We start from the raw sequence: 13737 nt of genomic DNA, 5'->3' as shown, positions 1-13737 counted from the left end.
TTTCTGTTATTAATAATACTTGTTATCTTTTAATTATAGCCATCCTAGAGGATGTGAAATGTATATCATTGTGGTTTTGACTTGCATTTCCCTAATGACTAATTAATTATACTGAACATCTTTTCATGTGCCTATTGGTCATTTGTATACCATCTTTGGGGAAATGTCTATTCAAATTCTTTGACCATTTATATATATATATATATTTTATAGAAGTATAGTGGACTCACGATGTGTTAATTTCCGGTGTACAGCAAAGTGATTCAGTTATACATACATACATATACATATATATATATATATACACACACACATATATATGTATATATTCTTTTTCAGATTGTTTTCCCTTATAGGTTATTACAAAATATTGAGTATAGTTCCCTGTGCTATACAGTAGGTCCTTGTTGGTTATCTATTTTATATATAGTAGTGTGTATGTGTTAATCTCACACCTAATTTATCCTTCCGCCTCTACCATTTCCCCTTTGGTAACCATAAGTTTGTTTTCTATATCTATGAGTCTATTTCTGTTTTGTATATAAATTTATTCGTATCATTTTCTTTTTTAGATTCCACATATAAGCAATATCATATGATATTTGTCTTTCTCTGTCTGACTTACTTCACTTAGTATGATAATCTCTAGGTCTATTTGTGTTGCTGCAAATGGTATTATTTCATTTTTTTATGACTAATTCTTTTTTATGACTAACATTGTATATATGTTCCACATCTTCTTTATCCATTCATCTGTTTATGGACATTAAGGTTGCTTCCATGTTCTGGCTATTGTAACTATTTTTAAATTTAAATTTTTTTGTGTTTTAATTGTTGAATCGTTATAGGTCTTTATATATTCTGTATGCTAGATCAGGTATATGATTTGCAAATATTTTCTCCCATTTTGTGAGTTTTTTTACTTTTGTGATAGTGTCCTTTGAAGCAAAAAAGTTTTGAATTTTTGTGAAGCCCAATTTATTTATTTAATATATTTGGTAGCTTGAGATTTAGGTGTCTAAGAAAGCTTTGCCTAGTTCAAGGTCACTAAAATTTGTGCTGTGGATTTCTTCTAGGAATTTTATAGTTTTAGCTCTTACATTTAGGTCTTTGATACATTTGGAGTTAAGTTTTATATATGATATGAGGCTGTCATCCATATTCATATTGTATTTGTAAATATGCAGTTGCTCCAGCACCATTTGTTGAAAAGATTGATCTTTCTTCATTGAACCCCCTTGGCATCCTTGTCAAAAAGCAATTGACCATAAATGCATAGGTATATTTATTTATTTATGTGTTTATTTATTTATTTATCTTAGTTCTATTCCATTGATATATATGTTAGCACCACACTGTCTTGATTACTATAGCTTTGTAACAAGGTTCTTTTCCTCATGTTCTGGATTTTTTTTTTTTCTTAGATTCTTTTCCCATATAGGCCATTACAGAGTATTGAGTAGAGTTCCCTGTGCTGTACAGCAGGTTCTTATTAGTTATCTATTTTATATATAGTAAATAGTATGTATATGTCAGTCCCAATCACCCAGTTTATCCCTGCCCTCTTATCCCCTCGTAACCATAAGCTTGTTTTCTACATCCATGACTCTACTTCTATTTTGTAAATAAGTTAATTTGCACCCTTGTTTTTAGATAATACATATAAGCAATATCATATGATATTTGTCTTTCTGTGTCTGGCTTACTTCACTCACTATGACTATCTCTAGGTCCATCCATGTGGCTGCAAATGGTATTATTTTGTTCTTTTTTATGGCTGAGTAATATTCCATTGTATATATGTGCCATATCTTCTCTATCCATTCTTCTGTTGATGGACATTTAGGATGCTTCCATGTCCTGGCTATTATAATAGTGCTTCAATGAACATTGGGGTGCATGTATCTTTTTGAATTATGGTTTCCTCCAGGTATATGCCCAGGAGTTGGATTGCTGGGTCACATGGTAGTTCTATTTTTAGTTTTTTAAGGAACCTCCATCCTGTTCTCCATAGTGGCTGTATCAATTTACATTCCCACCAACAGTGTAGGAGGGTTCCCTTTTCTCCACACCCTCTTCAGCATTTATAGTTTGTAGATTTTTTGATGATGGCCATTCTGACTGGTGTGAGGTGATACCTCATCGTAGTTTTGATTTGCATTTCTCTAATTCGTTGTAATAAGTCTTTAAACTGGGAAGTATGAATCCTCCGATTACATTCATATATTTTGATTTTTTTTAAGCTATTCTGAGTCCCTCGCATTTGCACCTGAATTTTAGGATCAGCTTGTCAATTTCTGAAAAATAAGCTGTAATAATTTTGATAGGAATTGAACTAAATCTACAGATCAATTTGGGGAATACTGTCATGTTAACAATATTAAGTCTTTCAACCCATAAACATGAGATGTCTTTCTGTTTATTTAGGTCTTCTTTAATTTATTTCAACAATGTTTTATAGTTTTTGTGTATAAGTCCTACACTTATTTTGTTACCATTTTTCCTAAGTATTCTGTTCTCTTTGATGCTATTTTCAATGATGTTATTTTATTAGCTTTATTTTCAGATAGTTCATTACTAGTGTATAGAAATACAACTAACTTTTATATTGATTTTGTATCCTGTATTCTTGCTGAACTCCTTTATTAGCTCTAACAGTTGTGTGTGTGTGTGTGTGTGCATGCATGTGTGGATTTTCTGTGTACCTAATCATGTCATCTCCAAATCAAGATAGTTTTAATTCTTTTTCATTCTGGATGTCTTTTATTTCATTTTCTTGACAATTTCTCTGGCTAGAACCTTTAGCACAATGATGAATAGGGGTGGCAAGATGGTACATGCTTTTCTCTTTCCTGAACTCAGGGGAGAGCTTTCAGTATTTTACCATTAAGCATGATGTTAGAGGGCCTGAATTTTTATGTTGTATTTGGCCCTACATATTATGTAGCTGGTCCTGCCTCATAAAGAAGAGCACAGTTGGGTTGAGGATTAAAGGATAAGTAGGAGCTCCCCAGCAGGTTAGGAGGAGGAGAGAGAACAATATGTGCAGTATTAGATTCTGGATCTCAAAGTGATTCAGTGGCTGGTTTGTTAAGGTCAAGTGAGACTGGAGAAAATGGAGATTGGAGGGGCAGGTAGACTGAACCACTGTAGGCTTGCTGACTTTATTAAAGAGCTTTAGTTTTACTTTGTGATTTTTTGCGTGGGACACTATCATATCTGATACACAATAGCAAAGAATGGAATAAAGGGAAATGAAGCTAGAAATTGAGGCAAGGAGGACAAATCATGGATTACTGCAGTATTTGAGACAGTGAATCTAAACCTTGCCAGCTTTACCTTGGAACAGCTATATTCTTGGTTTTGAAGACTTTAGCTTCCTTATTTTATTATTTTTTTAATGAAAAAAAACTTTAGTTATAAAAACATGTAATTGTATCAGGAATTCTAGAATGTCCTGCATTTGCGTCTTACTCACCACCCTTATTCACATTAGGCATTTCCCAACGCATTAACAAAATCAAAACATATTCTTTTTCTCACTTCCTTTTTCCTTTCTACTCACCTCCCTTCCTTCCTTTTTCTTTACATTAATCAGTTAATTAAATAATTCCTCAAAGTTTATTTAGGACCTAAGAGGCTAAACTAGATCTGTAACACATTCCTTGCCCCTGAAGAGCCTGTAGATCTATGAGTGGCTGAAATGAAGCAAGGCAACCATATTTCAAGCAGAGTGTGATGCATCATTGTTATCCTTCAGTCACACATGTTCACCTACCACAGCTCTGTCACTGTGGCCTTTGTTAAGAAAAGTTTATAGCCTCTGATATATACATGATAGTGTTTAATAAGTACCGCTTTGTTGTGTTAGTTCAGGTTGGAATGACTGAAAGGACTAGAGTTAGAATTAGTGACTAAGTTTACAGAAGCAGTAAAAAGAACCAAAGAACCAAACCAACTAGATCCTTAAATATCAGATGAACTGGAGCTGCTGCTTGATTGCATATAGCTATAGATTCCTAGTCAATTCACAGATCTGGAAAGTGATGGGTCGTTTCAGAGAGCACACCTCTATCCTCCAAATTACATAACACTAAATCCATGTCATTAAATAAATGATTCTAACCCCTTTTTTTCCCTTGCCTTTATAGGATTTCAAAGTTCAGTACACATTCAAATTATTTAATTTTGATATCCCTTTTATGATCAAATGTCCTACTTTTGAAATGGAAAGCTCAGTTGGCCATGTTCCCTGTTAAGTTTAAGAAGATTTTATCGTTTAAATAAATTAAACCTTCTAGCATGGGCTCCCCAGAACCTAATGAAGCAAGGAGAAGAAAAGCTTAAATGAAATAAACCTCTTTGCTGATAGAAAGAGTACAGACTGTTGTGCATTCTACCAGTAAATGTGTGGCTAGGATCATAGCCTGATTCATGATTTTTCTTTTTTAATTTTGTCCTTAATTTTTTGGTGTTCATTAGCAATTTGATTTGCCATTGGGCAAAAGACACAGAATACATCAAGTGCAGAAGGTTCTAGGTTATTAACACTGAGAAAAAAAACAAATGTTGCATTTTTTAAAAGCTAATTTGATTATCAAACACCATGTTGATAATCATGGATATACATTTTTTTTACATGACTTAATTCATGTAAGTTGATCTCCTATGAACTTCACTCAGATCCTTTAACATTTTCTAAAATAATGTTTTGGGGGATTTTGTTTTTTAATCTTTGCCTTCTAGGGAATAATCATCATCATTTCCATGTTATCATTAAGCAGAATTCATCTATATAGCTTATGTATTGAATTATTGAATTAACAGGAAAATTTTTACTTTCTGTGTGACACATTACCAATGTAAGAATCAACTGGATTATGAAAACTCATTGTTTGAAGATTCTTTCAATTGCCAAAAAGTAGAGTAGCATGCAGGTTTTTAAACTAAACTATACACTGTTTTGGAAGGTTTAACTAAATAAAATTTATCAATCTTTCTATTCCTTATTAATTTGAACCATTTTATTTTACATGATTAAAAAGTTAAAGGTAAAAAGCACTTCTTTCAAAGGAAAGATTCAGCATGAGCTCAGATAATTTGAGAATGTTCACACTTGTAATAGTAATGTAGGATAATTTCCATCCTATTTTTTTATGATGAAATGTAGTCTCCTTAGTAATAAAAATAGATTGTTATTCAAACTTGGAGTTTAGGGTCATAAAGTGATCTTCAAAACTATAAGGACTTATAGGGATGGCTTATTATATTTAAAAGTTTTGAAATACAGTGAGTTTTGTTTTCTTATTTGTTATATAATAAATTTTTTATGACTTAAGATACAACAAAAAGCTATCATGCTTTACATGTAAGACATAGATCAACTGCTTGTGACACCTCAGTAGATTATTAGTCTTTAAACCCTGTAAATATAATAAAATCAACCCTGTTTTTTTGTTTTTAATTTCAGGGCCTATATTCTCTTACCTTGCATTAGGAAAGTTTTGCTTTGTCATCAACTAGAAAATAAGTTCTTAATGGATGTCATTCTATTCTTACAATTGAAGGATTCTGATTCAAATTCTTTAAAGATTGGTTTGTGGGTCAAAGATTTGAACCTGATTCTACTCAGCAAGAATTTGTCAACTCTCTACTTGTTTAACAAGCACAGAGCTTCAATTGTTTGTTCAATTCGCCACTTTGAGGGATGGTTCATCATGGCAAATGCTCTATGAAGGGTTACCTGTTGGATGTTAAACTACTATATCACTCCCTACTTCACCCACTCACCTATCCAGGTTTTCACAGAGTCCAGAAGGTGGTGTCAAAGTTATTTTGAGGAGCTGCAGTAGAGTATAATGGTTAAGACTATTTGGAATCTGACTCCTTGGATTTGTATCCTGGCCACTTACTAGCTGTGTGACCTAATGCAAACCATTTAAACTCTGTGCCTCAGTTTGCTCTTCCGTAGCAGAATAATAGGACCTATCTCATAGAGTAGTTATGACAGTTAAATGAGATAATATGTTTGTGACCTCTTTGTTATATGCAAATTTTTATAAGTATTTTTCAATAAGCCATAATTTCTGTTCTGCAGTCAAAAGAAATAAAATAAATTTAGTCTCATTCAGTAAACTCCATTCAAACCAATAGTTTTTTTAGAGTGACCTCTGGCTTAAAAGCCTGGTTATTGTAAATAGTTTATCAAATCCAGGTGTGAACTCTTAGGATTCTGTCTTCCATATACAAAACCTCGTTCCTTCTCATTTAATTTTACATTTTCTTGGTGGCAAAATATGCCAACCCAGTTCTGTTTCATTTGTCCCTTGATGCAGACTGGCAGCCTGGCCCTGTGACAGAAATTTTTTTTTTTCTTTGTTCTCAGTAGTTTGGCATTAGGAGTCTTTGTTCTCCACTTAATAGTAGCAGTGCAAATGCCTTTGTTGGTTCTTGGTGGGGTGGGGCCGGCTGGTGGTAAGGGAAACTGGACAAAGAAGGCTTTTCCTTCTGATATTTTACATGGGTACATTATACCCTTAAATCACAAAGCATCCCAAACTTGGTAAGCATACTGTAATTATAAGCAATTATTAGCCATTGTATTGAAAATTTAAAACATAAAGCTGTGGCCTAAGATGTCCACAGATTCTCAGTCTCCAGGAACCCCAAATCTTTCATAAACTGTGAACTTCACATGGCAGTATCAGTATGTCCCATTCAGATAAATAATGCATGATTTCTTAGCATGTGTCCTAAATATTGCATGGATGTCCTGCATTTTATCTGACACCCCTATGTGCCCTCCTCCACTGTTCATTTGAAATAGATGCTTTTTTCCCCAAACACGAAGGGTAATCTCAGTTACCACACTGCACTAAGGCTATGTCTTTCCAAGGTTAAGTAACTACCTTTAAAAAGGCAAACAAGGTCAGAGCGGAGTGGGAAGGAGGATGTCATGTCAGTTGATGGAATCAAAGTAAATCCCTTTTCAGTGAACGGGGATGATATAGGAATAGAGTATCTGTGTTTCCATGTTTTGATTTGTCCTGTCCAAAGAGTGTTAATATCTTGAAGGTTTAGCACAAGCCCTGTTTACTCAGGAAGCATAAGAAACATGTCAACCCTTTGAAAGACTTCTAATTAAACTCCTAGAACTTTGATGTCAGACTTAGAGATTAGTATTACATTTTTAAAAAATACCCAATTTCATGTGCCAGTAGAGAAGGAAAAGTATGCTGGTGTTAATAGACAGTTATTGAACTTAGAGAATATTTATTTTAAAATACAAATTATTGCCACTTGATAAGCTATATTTCGTGTATCAATCTTAATTTAGAAAATGTGCTTTTAGATGGAGGATTGCTTCTCCTTGACTTTTGTGTTTACAGTGATCATCACTAGTATTGGTTTCTAGTATAAGGTCAATGACTATATGTTATTCCTGGAAGCTGCTGAATCTCCAAGAGGTGATGAAAATGTTTTCAAACAGGAAGTATTTTACGAGAGTTCAAGGGAGACAACCAGCATATTTTGAATGTCTATTATGTGCTGGAGACTATGTGCTTCACATGTATTTCTAATCTAACCAACAGCTTAATGAGAGAGGGTGATGGAGGTAAGTAATTTTGCTAGTGTCATAAAATTGTCTGATTCTGAAAGCACATTAATATAACTCCCTTGTGAATATTCCTTATAACCCTCACCTGCAGTTATTTTGTTCTTTAGATGACTGAGCAAAAATCTCACGCTTACCAAATTCACTTCTAACTCTGATAATATAAGTGGTAATAATTTCTTACCTAGCCTTTTAAATTTCTCTTGATGGAGTTGTAACTTTTCCCAGTATTATTTTCAAAATATACTTTTAATAAAATTTATGCTTACTTATTTGTGAATAGTCATCTAATGCTACATGTACTATGTATTTAATGTTATATTTGAATTTTAAAGAATATTGGAATTTGAAGAGTCCAACCTCCTCCTCAGTGAAAGTATTACACAGACAACATTCGTATTTCTGTTTGGCTATTTCAGTGGTGTGAGTTTCATGAATTTTCAAGGCAGTTTATTCAATTAATAGGTAGTAGTTGGAAATGAAATTTGTATACTGACTTGGTATTTACCTTCCAGAAACTTCTAAGTATAAATCCTTGTTCTGCCCTCTGGAGCCGCATAACTAAATTTAATCCCTCCTCCCAACCAACCCAGGTGCTATGTTGGTAAACTGTTTAACTTTTCAGTAGTTTTATAGCCTAGAACTCTTACCGTTTGGCCTCTAAACAGTGGATGGCATTAAAAATGGCTTTGGATCATATCTATATGATTCAAAAGAAAACCTTACAAAAAATAGTGATGTACTGCAAGGAAAATTAAGAGATAAATGTTTTCTTACACATAAAAGTATACACACATGTATATATATACTAACATAAATGTTTACATTTATATATTTATATATTTTCTGTGAAATGGGAACATGAACATGAAAGCAAATAGCTCTGTTCAGTTGTCTCTTTACTATACTCCCTCTCTGATATGCAAGGAAGTGGAACTGAGTAAGCTAAGCAAGCTTCATCAGTGTTTCTACGTTGAATTTTAAGTGTATTGCATCTGTTAACTGGCATTGAAATATTTTTCCCTTTAGAAATCATCTTACCCTATCTTCAAGGGTTTTCTTTATAAAACAAAGTACAACTGGTATCTCATCACACAAGTATAAAGTCATATGTTTTTATTTATTTATTTTCAATAAGATAATTTTATTGTTTTTATTATTTTTTTAACATCTTCATTGGAGTATAATTGCTTTACAATGGTGTGTTAGTTTCTGCTGTATAACAAAGTGAATCAGCTATACATATACATATATCCCCATATCTCCTCCCTCTTGCGTCTCCCTCCCACCCTCCCTATCCCACACCTCTAGGTGGTCACAAAGCACCGAGCTGATCTCCCTGTGCTACGCAGCTTCTTCCCACTAGCTATCTATTTTACATTTGGTAGTGTATCTATGTCCATGCCACTCTCTCACTTCATCCCAGGTTACCCTTCCCCCTCCCTGTGTCCTCAAGTCCATTCTCTACGTCTGCATCTTTATTCCTGTCCTGCCCGAAGGTTCTTCAGAACCTTTTTTGTTTTTTTTTAGTTTCCATATATATGTGTTAGCATACGGTATTTGTTTTTCTCTTTCTGACTTAAGTCACTCTGTATGACAGACTCTAGGTCCATCGACCTCATTACAAATTACTCAGTTTTGTTTCTTTTTATGGCTGAATAATATTCCATTCTATATATGTACCACATCTTCTTTATCCATTCATCTTTCAGTGGACACTTAGGTAGCTTCCATGTCCTGGCTGTTCTAAATAGTGCTGCAATGAACACTATGGTACATGACTCTTTTTGCATTATGGTTTTCTCAGGGTATATGTCCAGTAGTGGATTGCTGGGTCATATGGTAGTTCTAATTTTAGTTTTTTAAGGAACCTCCATACTGTTCTCCATAGTGGCTGTATCAATTTACATTCCCACCAACAGTGCAGGAGGGTTCCCTTTTCTCCACACCCTCTCCAGCATTTATTGTTTGTAGATTTTTTGATGATGGCCATTCTGACTGGTGTGAGGTGATACCTCATTGTAGTTTTGACGTGCATTTCTCTAATGATTAGTGATGTTGAGCATTCTTTCATGTATTTGTTGGCAATCTATATCTCTTCTTTGGAGAAATGTCTATTTAGGTCTTCTGCCCATTTTTGGATTGGTTTGTTTGTTTTTTTTGATATTGAGCTGCATGAGCTGCTTGTATATCATGGAGATTAATCCTTTGTCCGTTGCTTCATTTGCAAATATTTTCTCTGATTCTGAGGGTTGTCTTTTCGTCTTATTGATGCTTTCCTTTGCTGTGCAAAAGCTTTTAAGTTTCATTAGGTCCCACTTGTTTATTTTTGTTTTTATTTCCATTTCTCTAGGAGGGGTATCAAAAAGGATCTTGCTGTGATTTATGTCGTCGAGTGTTCTTCCTCTGTTTTCCTCTACGAGTTTTATAGTATCTGGCCTTACATTTAGATCTTTAATCCATTTTGAGTTTATTTTTGTGTATGGTGTTAGGGAGTGTTCTAATTTCATTCTTTTACATGTAGCTGTCCAGTTTTCCCAGCACCACTTACTGAAGAGACTGTCTTTTCTCCACTGTACGTTCTTGCCTCTTTTATTAAAAATAAGGTGACCATATGTGCGTGGATTTATCTCTGGGCTTTCTATCCTGTTCCATTGATCTATATTTCTGTTTTTGTGCCAGTACCATACTGTCTTGATTACTGTAGCTTTGTAGTATAGTATGAAGTCAGGAAGCCTGATTCCTCCAACTCTGTTTTTCGTTCTCAAGTCTGCTTTGGCTATTCGGGGTCTTCTGTGTTTCCATACAAATTGTGAGTTTTTTTGTTCTAGTTCTGTGAAAAATGCTATTGGTAGTTTGATAGGGATTGCATTGAATCTGTAGATTGCTTTGGGTAGTAGTGTCATTTTCACAATGTTGATTCTTCCAATCCAAGAACATGGTATATCTCTCCATCTGTTTGTATCATCTTTGACTTCTTTCATCAGTGTCTTATAGTTTTCTGAGTACAGGTCTTTTGCTACCTTAGGTAGGTTTATTCCTAGGTATTTTATTCTTTTTGTTGCAGTGGTAAATGAGAATGCTTCCTTAATTTCTCTTTCAGATTTCTCATCATTAGTGTATAGAAATGCAAGAGATTTCTGTACATTAATTTTGTATCCTGCTACTTTACCAAATTCATTGATTAGCTCTAGTAGTTTTCTGGTAGCATCTTAAGGATTCTCTATGTATAGTATCATGTCATCTGCAAACAGTGACAGCTTTACTTCTTCTTTTCCTATTTGGATTCCTTTTATTTCTTTTTCTTCTCTGATTGCTGTGCCTAAAACTTCCAAAACTATGTTGAATAATAGTGGTGAGAGTGGGCAACCTAGTCTTGTCCCTAATCTTGCTGGAAGTGGTTTCAGTTTTTCACTATTGAGAATGCTGTTGACTGTGGGTTTGTCATATATGGCCTTTATTATGTTGAGGTAAGTTCCTTCTATGCCTACTGTTTTTATAATCATGTTTTTTATCTCTCTCCCCCTCCACAGATCATTTTCCGCAAAATCAGTGATGTGAAGAAAGAAGAGGAGGAGCGCCTCAGGCAAAAGAATGAGGTCACCCTCAGCATACCCGTGGACCACCCGGTAAGAAAGCTCTTCCAGAAGTTCAAGCAGCAGAAGGAGCTGCGGAATCAGGGATCAACGCAGAGTGACCCTGAGCGGAACCAGCTGCAGGTAGAAAGCCGCTCCTTACAGAACGGAGCCTCCATCACTGGCACCAGTGTGGTCACCGTGTCACAGATTACGCCCATTCAGACATCTCTGGCCTATGTGAAAGCCAGCGAGTCCCTCAAACAAAACAACCGTGATGCCATGGAACTCAAGCCCAGTGGTGGTGCTGACCCCAAATGTCTCAAAGTCAACAGCCCCATAAGAATGAAGAATGGAAATGGGAAAGGGTGGCTGCGACTCAAGAATAATATGGGAGCCCATGAGGAGAAGAAGGAAGACTGGAATAATGTCACTAAAGCTGAGTCAATGGGGCTACTCTCCGAGGACCCCAAGGGCAGTGATTCAGAGAACAGCGTCACCAAAAATCCACTAAGAAAAACAGATTCTTGTGACAGTGGGATTACAAAAAGTGACCTTCTTTTGGATAAGGCTGGGGAGGCGCGAAGTCCTCTAGAGCATAGCCCCATCCAGGCTGATGCCAAGCACCCCTTTTATCCCATCCCTGAGCAGGCCTTACAGACCACACTGCAGGAAGTCAAACACGAACTCAAAGAGGACATTCAGCTGCTAAGCTGCAGAATGACTGCCCTGGAGAAGCAGGTGGCAGAAATTTTAAAAATACTTTCAGAAAAAAGTGTGCCCCCGACCTCTTCTCCCAAATCCCAGATGCCGCTCCAAGTACCTCCCCAAATACCATGTCAGGATATTTTTAGTGTTTCAAGGCCTGAGTCACCTGAATCTGACAAAGATGAAATCCACTTTTAATATATATATATATATATACACACATATATATTTGTTAATATAGTAAAAACAGTATATACGTCTATATACGTATGTGTGTATATACAGTATATACATATATTTTCACTTGCTTTCAATATGATGAACACAATATGGATTTTGATATGTAAATATTGCATGTCCAGCTGGATTCTGGCCTGCCAAAGAAGATAATTATTAAAAACATATATATCGCTTGTATATTATGCAGTTGACTGCATGTACACTTTACATTTATTTATAATCTCTATACTTTTAAAAGGTATGATTTTTGTTAACCAAGGCAATGTAATAGTTAAAGAATCAGGGTCCAACCTGCCAATGTTGCCATGACAAATTTGATCTCAGGCCGACTGTATTGAGCTGTCATTTCCTCACTCTTCTGTTAAGTTAAAATTATAAATTAATGCCAGGGAAGCATTCAACATTTTAAAATGTTAGTGCCATTTTGTGATCCCTTTCCATAGGATATTTTTCTGTAACTTAGTGTTAGGTTATTTTCCCCAATAGGCAGTGTTTTGCTCCATTTAAATGACTGTTTTGTTGCCTCAGTCAGATAGCTGTGTGGGATGCTGAGAACTTATTGCTATGGGGTTTGTGCATGAATTGCATTTTTGCTCAACTATACCTCTCCTTTTTTAACATTATACTTAGATAGTAATCATAAACTCTTATGTAAGGATATCCCTACTCCCTCTGTCTTAAATAACAGCCACCATCTTATAAGCTGATTTTTATCAACCCCATAAATATGAAACTATTAATATAGTGTATATTATAGAAATACTGCATCACAGGGTAAAAGGGCCTTTTAACAACTCATGTTAGAGATGGTGATTTTCCAAAGGTGATGAATGTTCTAACTTTGTTTTTTTAAAACTTGTTCAAGGGTGAAGTTAAAGGCTCTTAGCAAAGAAACAAGTAAACAAAATACATTTAAGTAATCATATCAAAAATTAAACTAGAATGATATAAAATAAAAAAGAATATAAATAGACAAGTTTCTGTAGCTTATTTGTGACTTAGAAAGAATGAAACATGGGTACAGAATTGTTCACACCTGATTCTTAACTGCTTATAGAGGTAATACATGAAATGTGGTTAGAAAACAAAGAAAACTAAATAGTAGACGTTAAGTTGCTCAACTCAGACAACTGCTTTTCTATAATTTTATTCTGGTTACAATTTTCTAAAGCTTTTTTTGCACACAGTTCTACTGCTGGACTTCTGCTGAGTTGATACAATAGACTACCACAGCTCGGACAGATCCGCTCATGAAAGGGCGGTACTAAAGACTGAATTTCAGAGTCTTTTGGGCCACAAATTCTCTTCTTAGAAAGTGCCTATTATCAACCAAAAAAAAAAAAGTAACAAAAGGCTGTGTATAGCTAGACTCTTAAATGCTGTATATTGAGAATAAAATGCACACTCATTTGTGAGAACCTAGAAAACTTTATTTCTTTTGACTAAAGTTTATAAAGTTGATCAGAGAGGCATACTTTTAAATTGGTGCATGCATGACAGTTAACAGCAGGAGCAGGGTAGTTAATGTTTGCATCAAGTTGAAAATATATAGCAGTAATTTGTATATTATTACATATATGACCATCTGTACATATATGT

General features: G+C 34.8%; 1 protein-coding gene across 1 annotated transcript in view; it reads left to right on the top strand.

The window, feature by feature from the left end:
• The window catches only part of KCNH5 (potassium voltage-gated channel subfamily H member 5), a 344887-nt gene extending 332791 nt beyond the window's left edge, over positions 1 to 12096 (top strand). The window contains exon 11 of the mRNA XM_032623255.1: positions 11149 to 12096. Within this exon, the coding sequence (XP_032479146.1) occupies positions 11149 to 12096 (948 nt within the window). The remainder of the gene's footprint in view (positions 1 to 11148) is intronic.
• Positions 12097 to 13737: the final 1641 nt, after the last annotated feature.

The sequence above is a fragment of the Phocoena sinus genome, chromosome 2, assembly GCF_008692025.1.
Source record: "Phocoena sinus isolate mPhoSin1 chromosome 2, mPhoSin1.pri, whole genome shotgun sequence".
Taxonomy (NCBI): Eukaryota; Metazoa; Chordata; class Mammalia; order Artiodactyla; family Phocoenidae; genus Phocoena; species Phocoena sinus.
The sequence above is the reverse complement of the archived record's forward strand: the minus strand, read 5'-3'. Positions and strand labels throughout refer to the sequence as shown.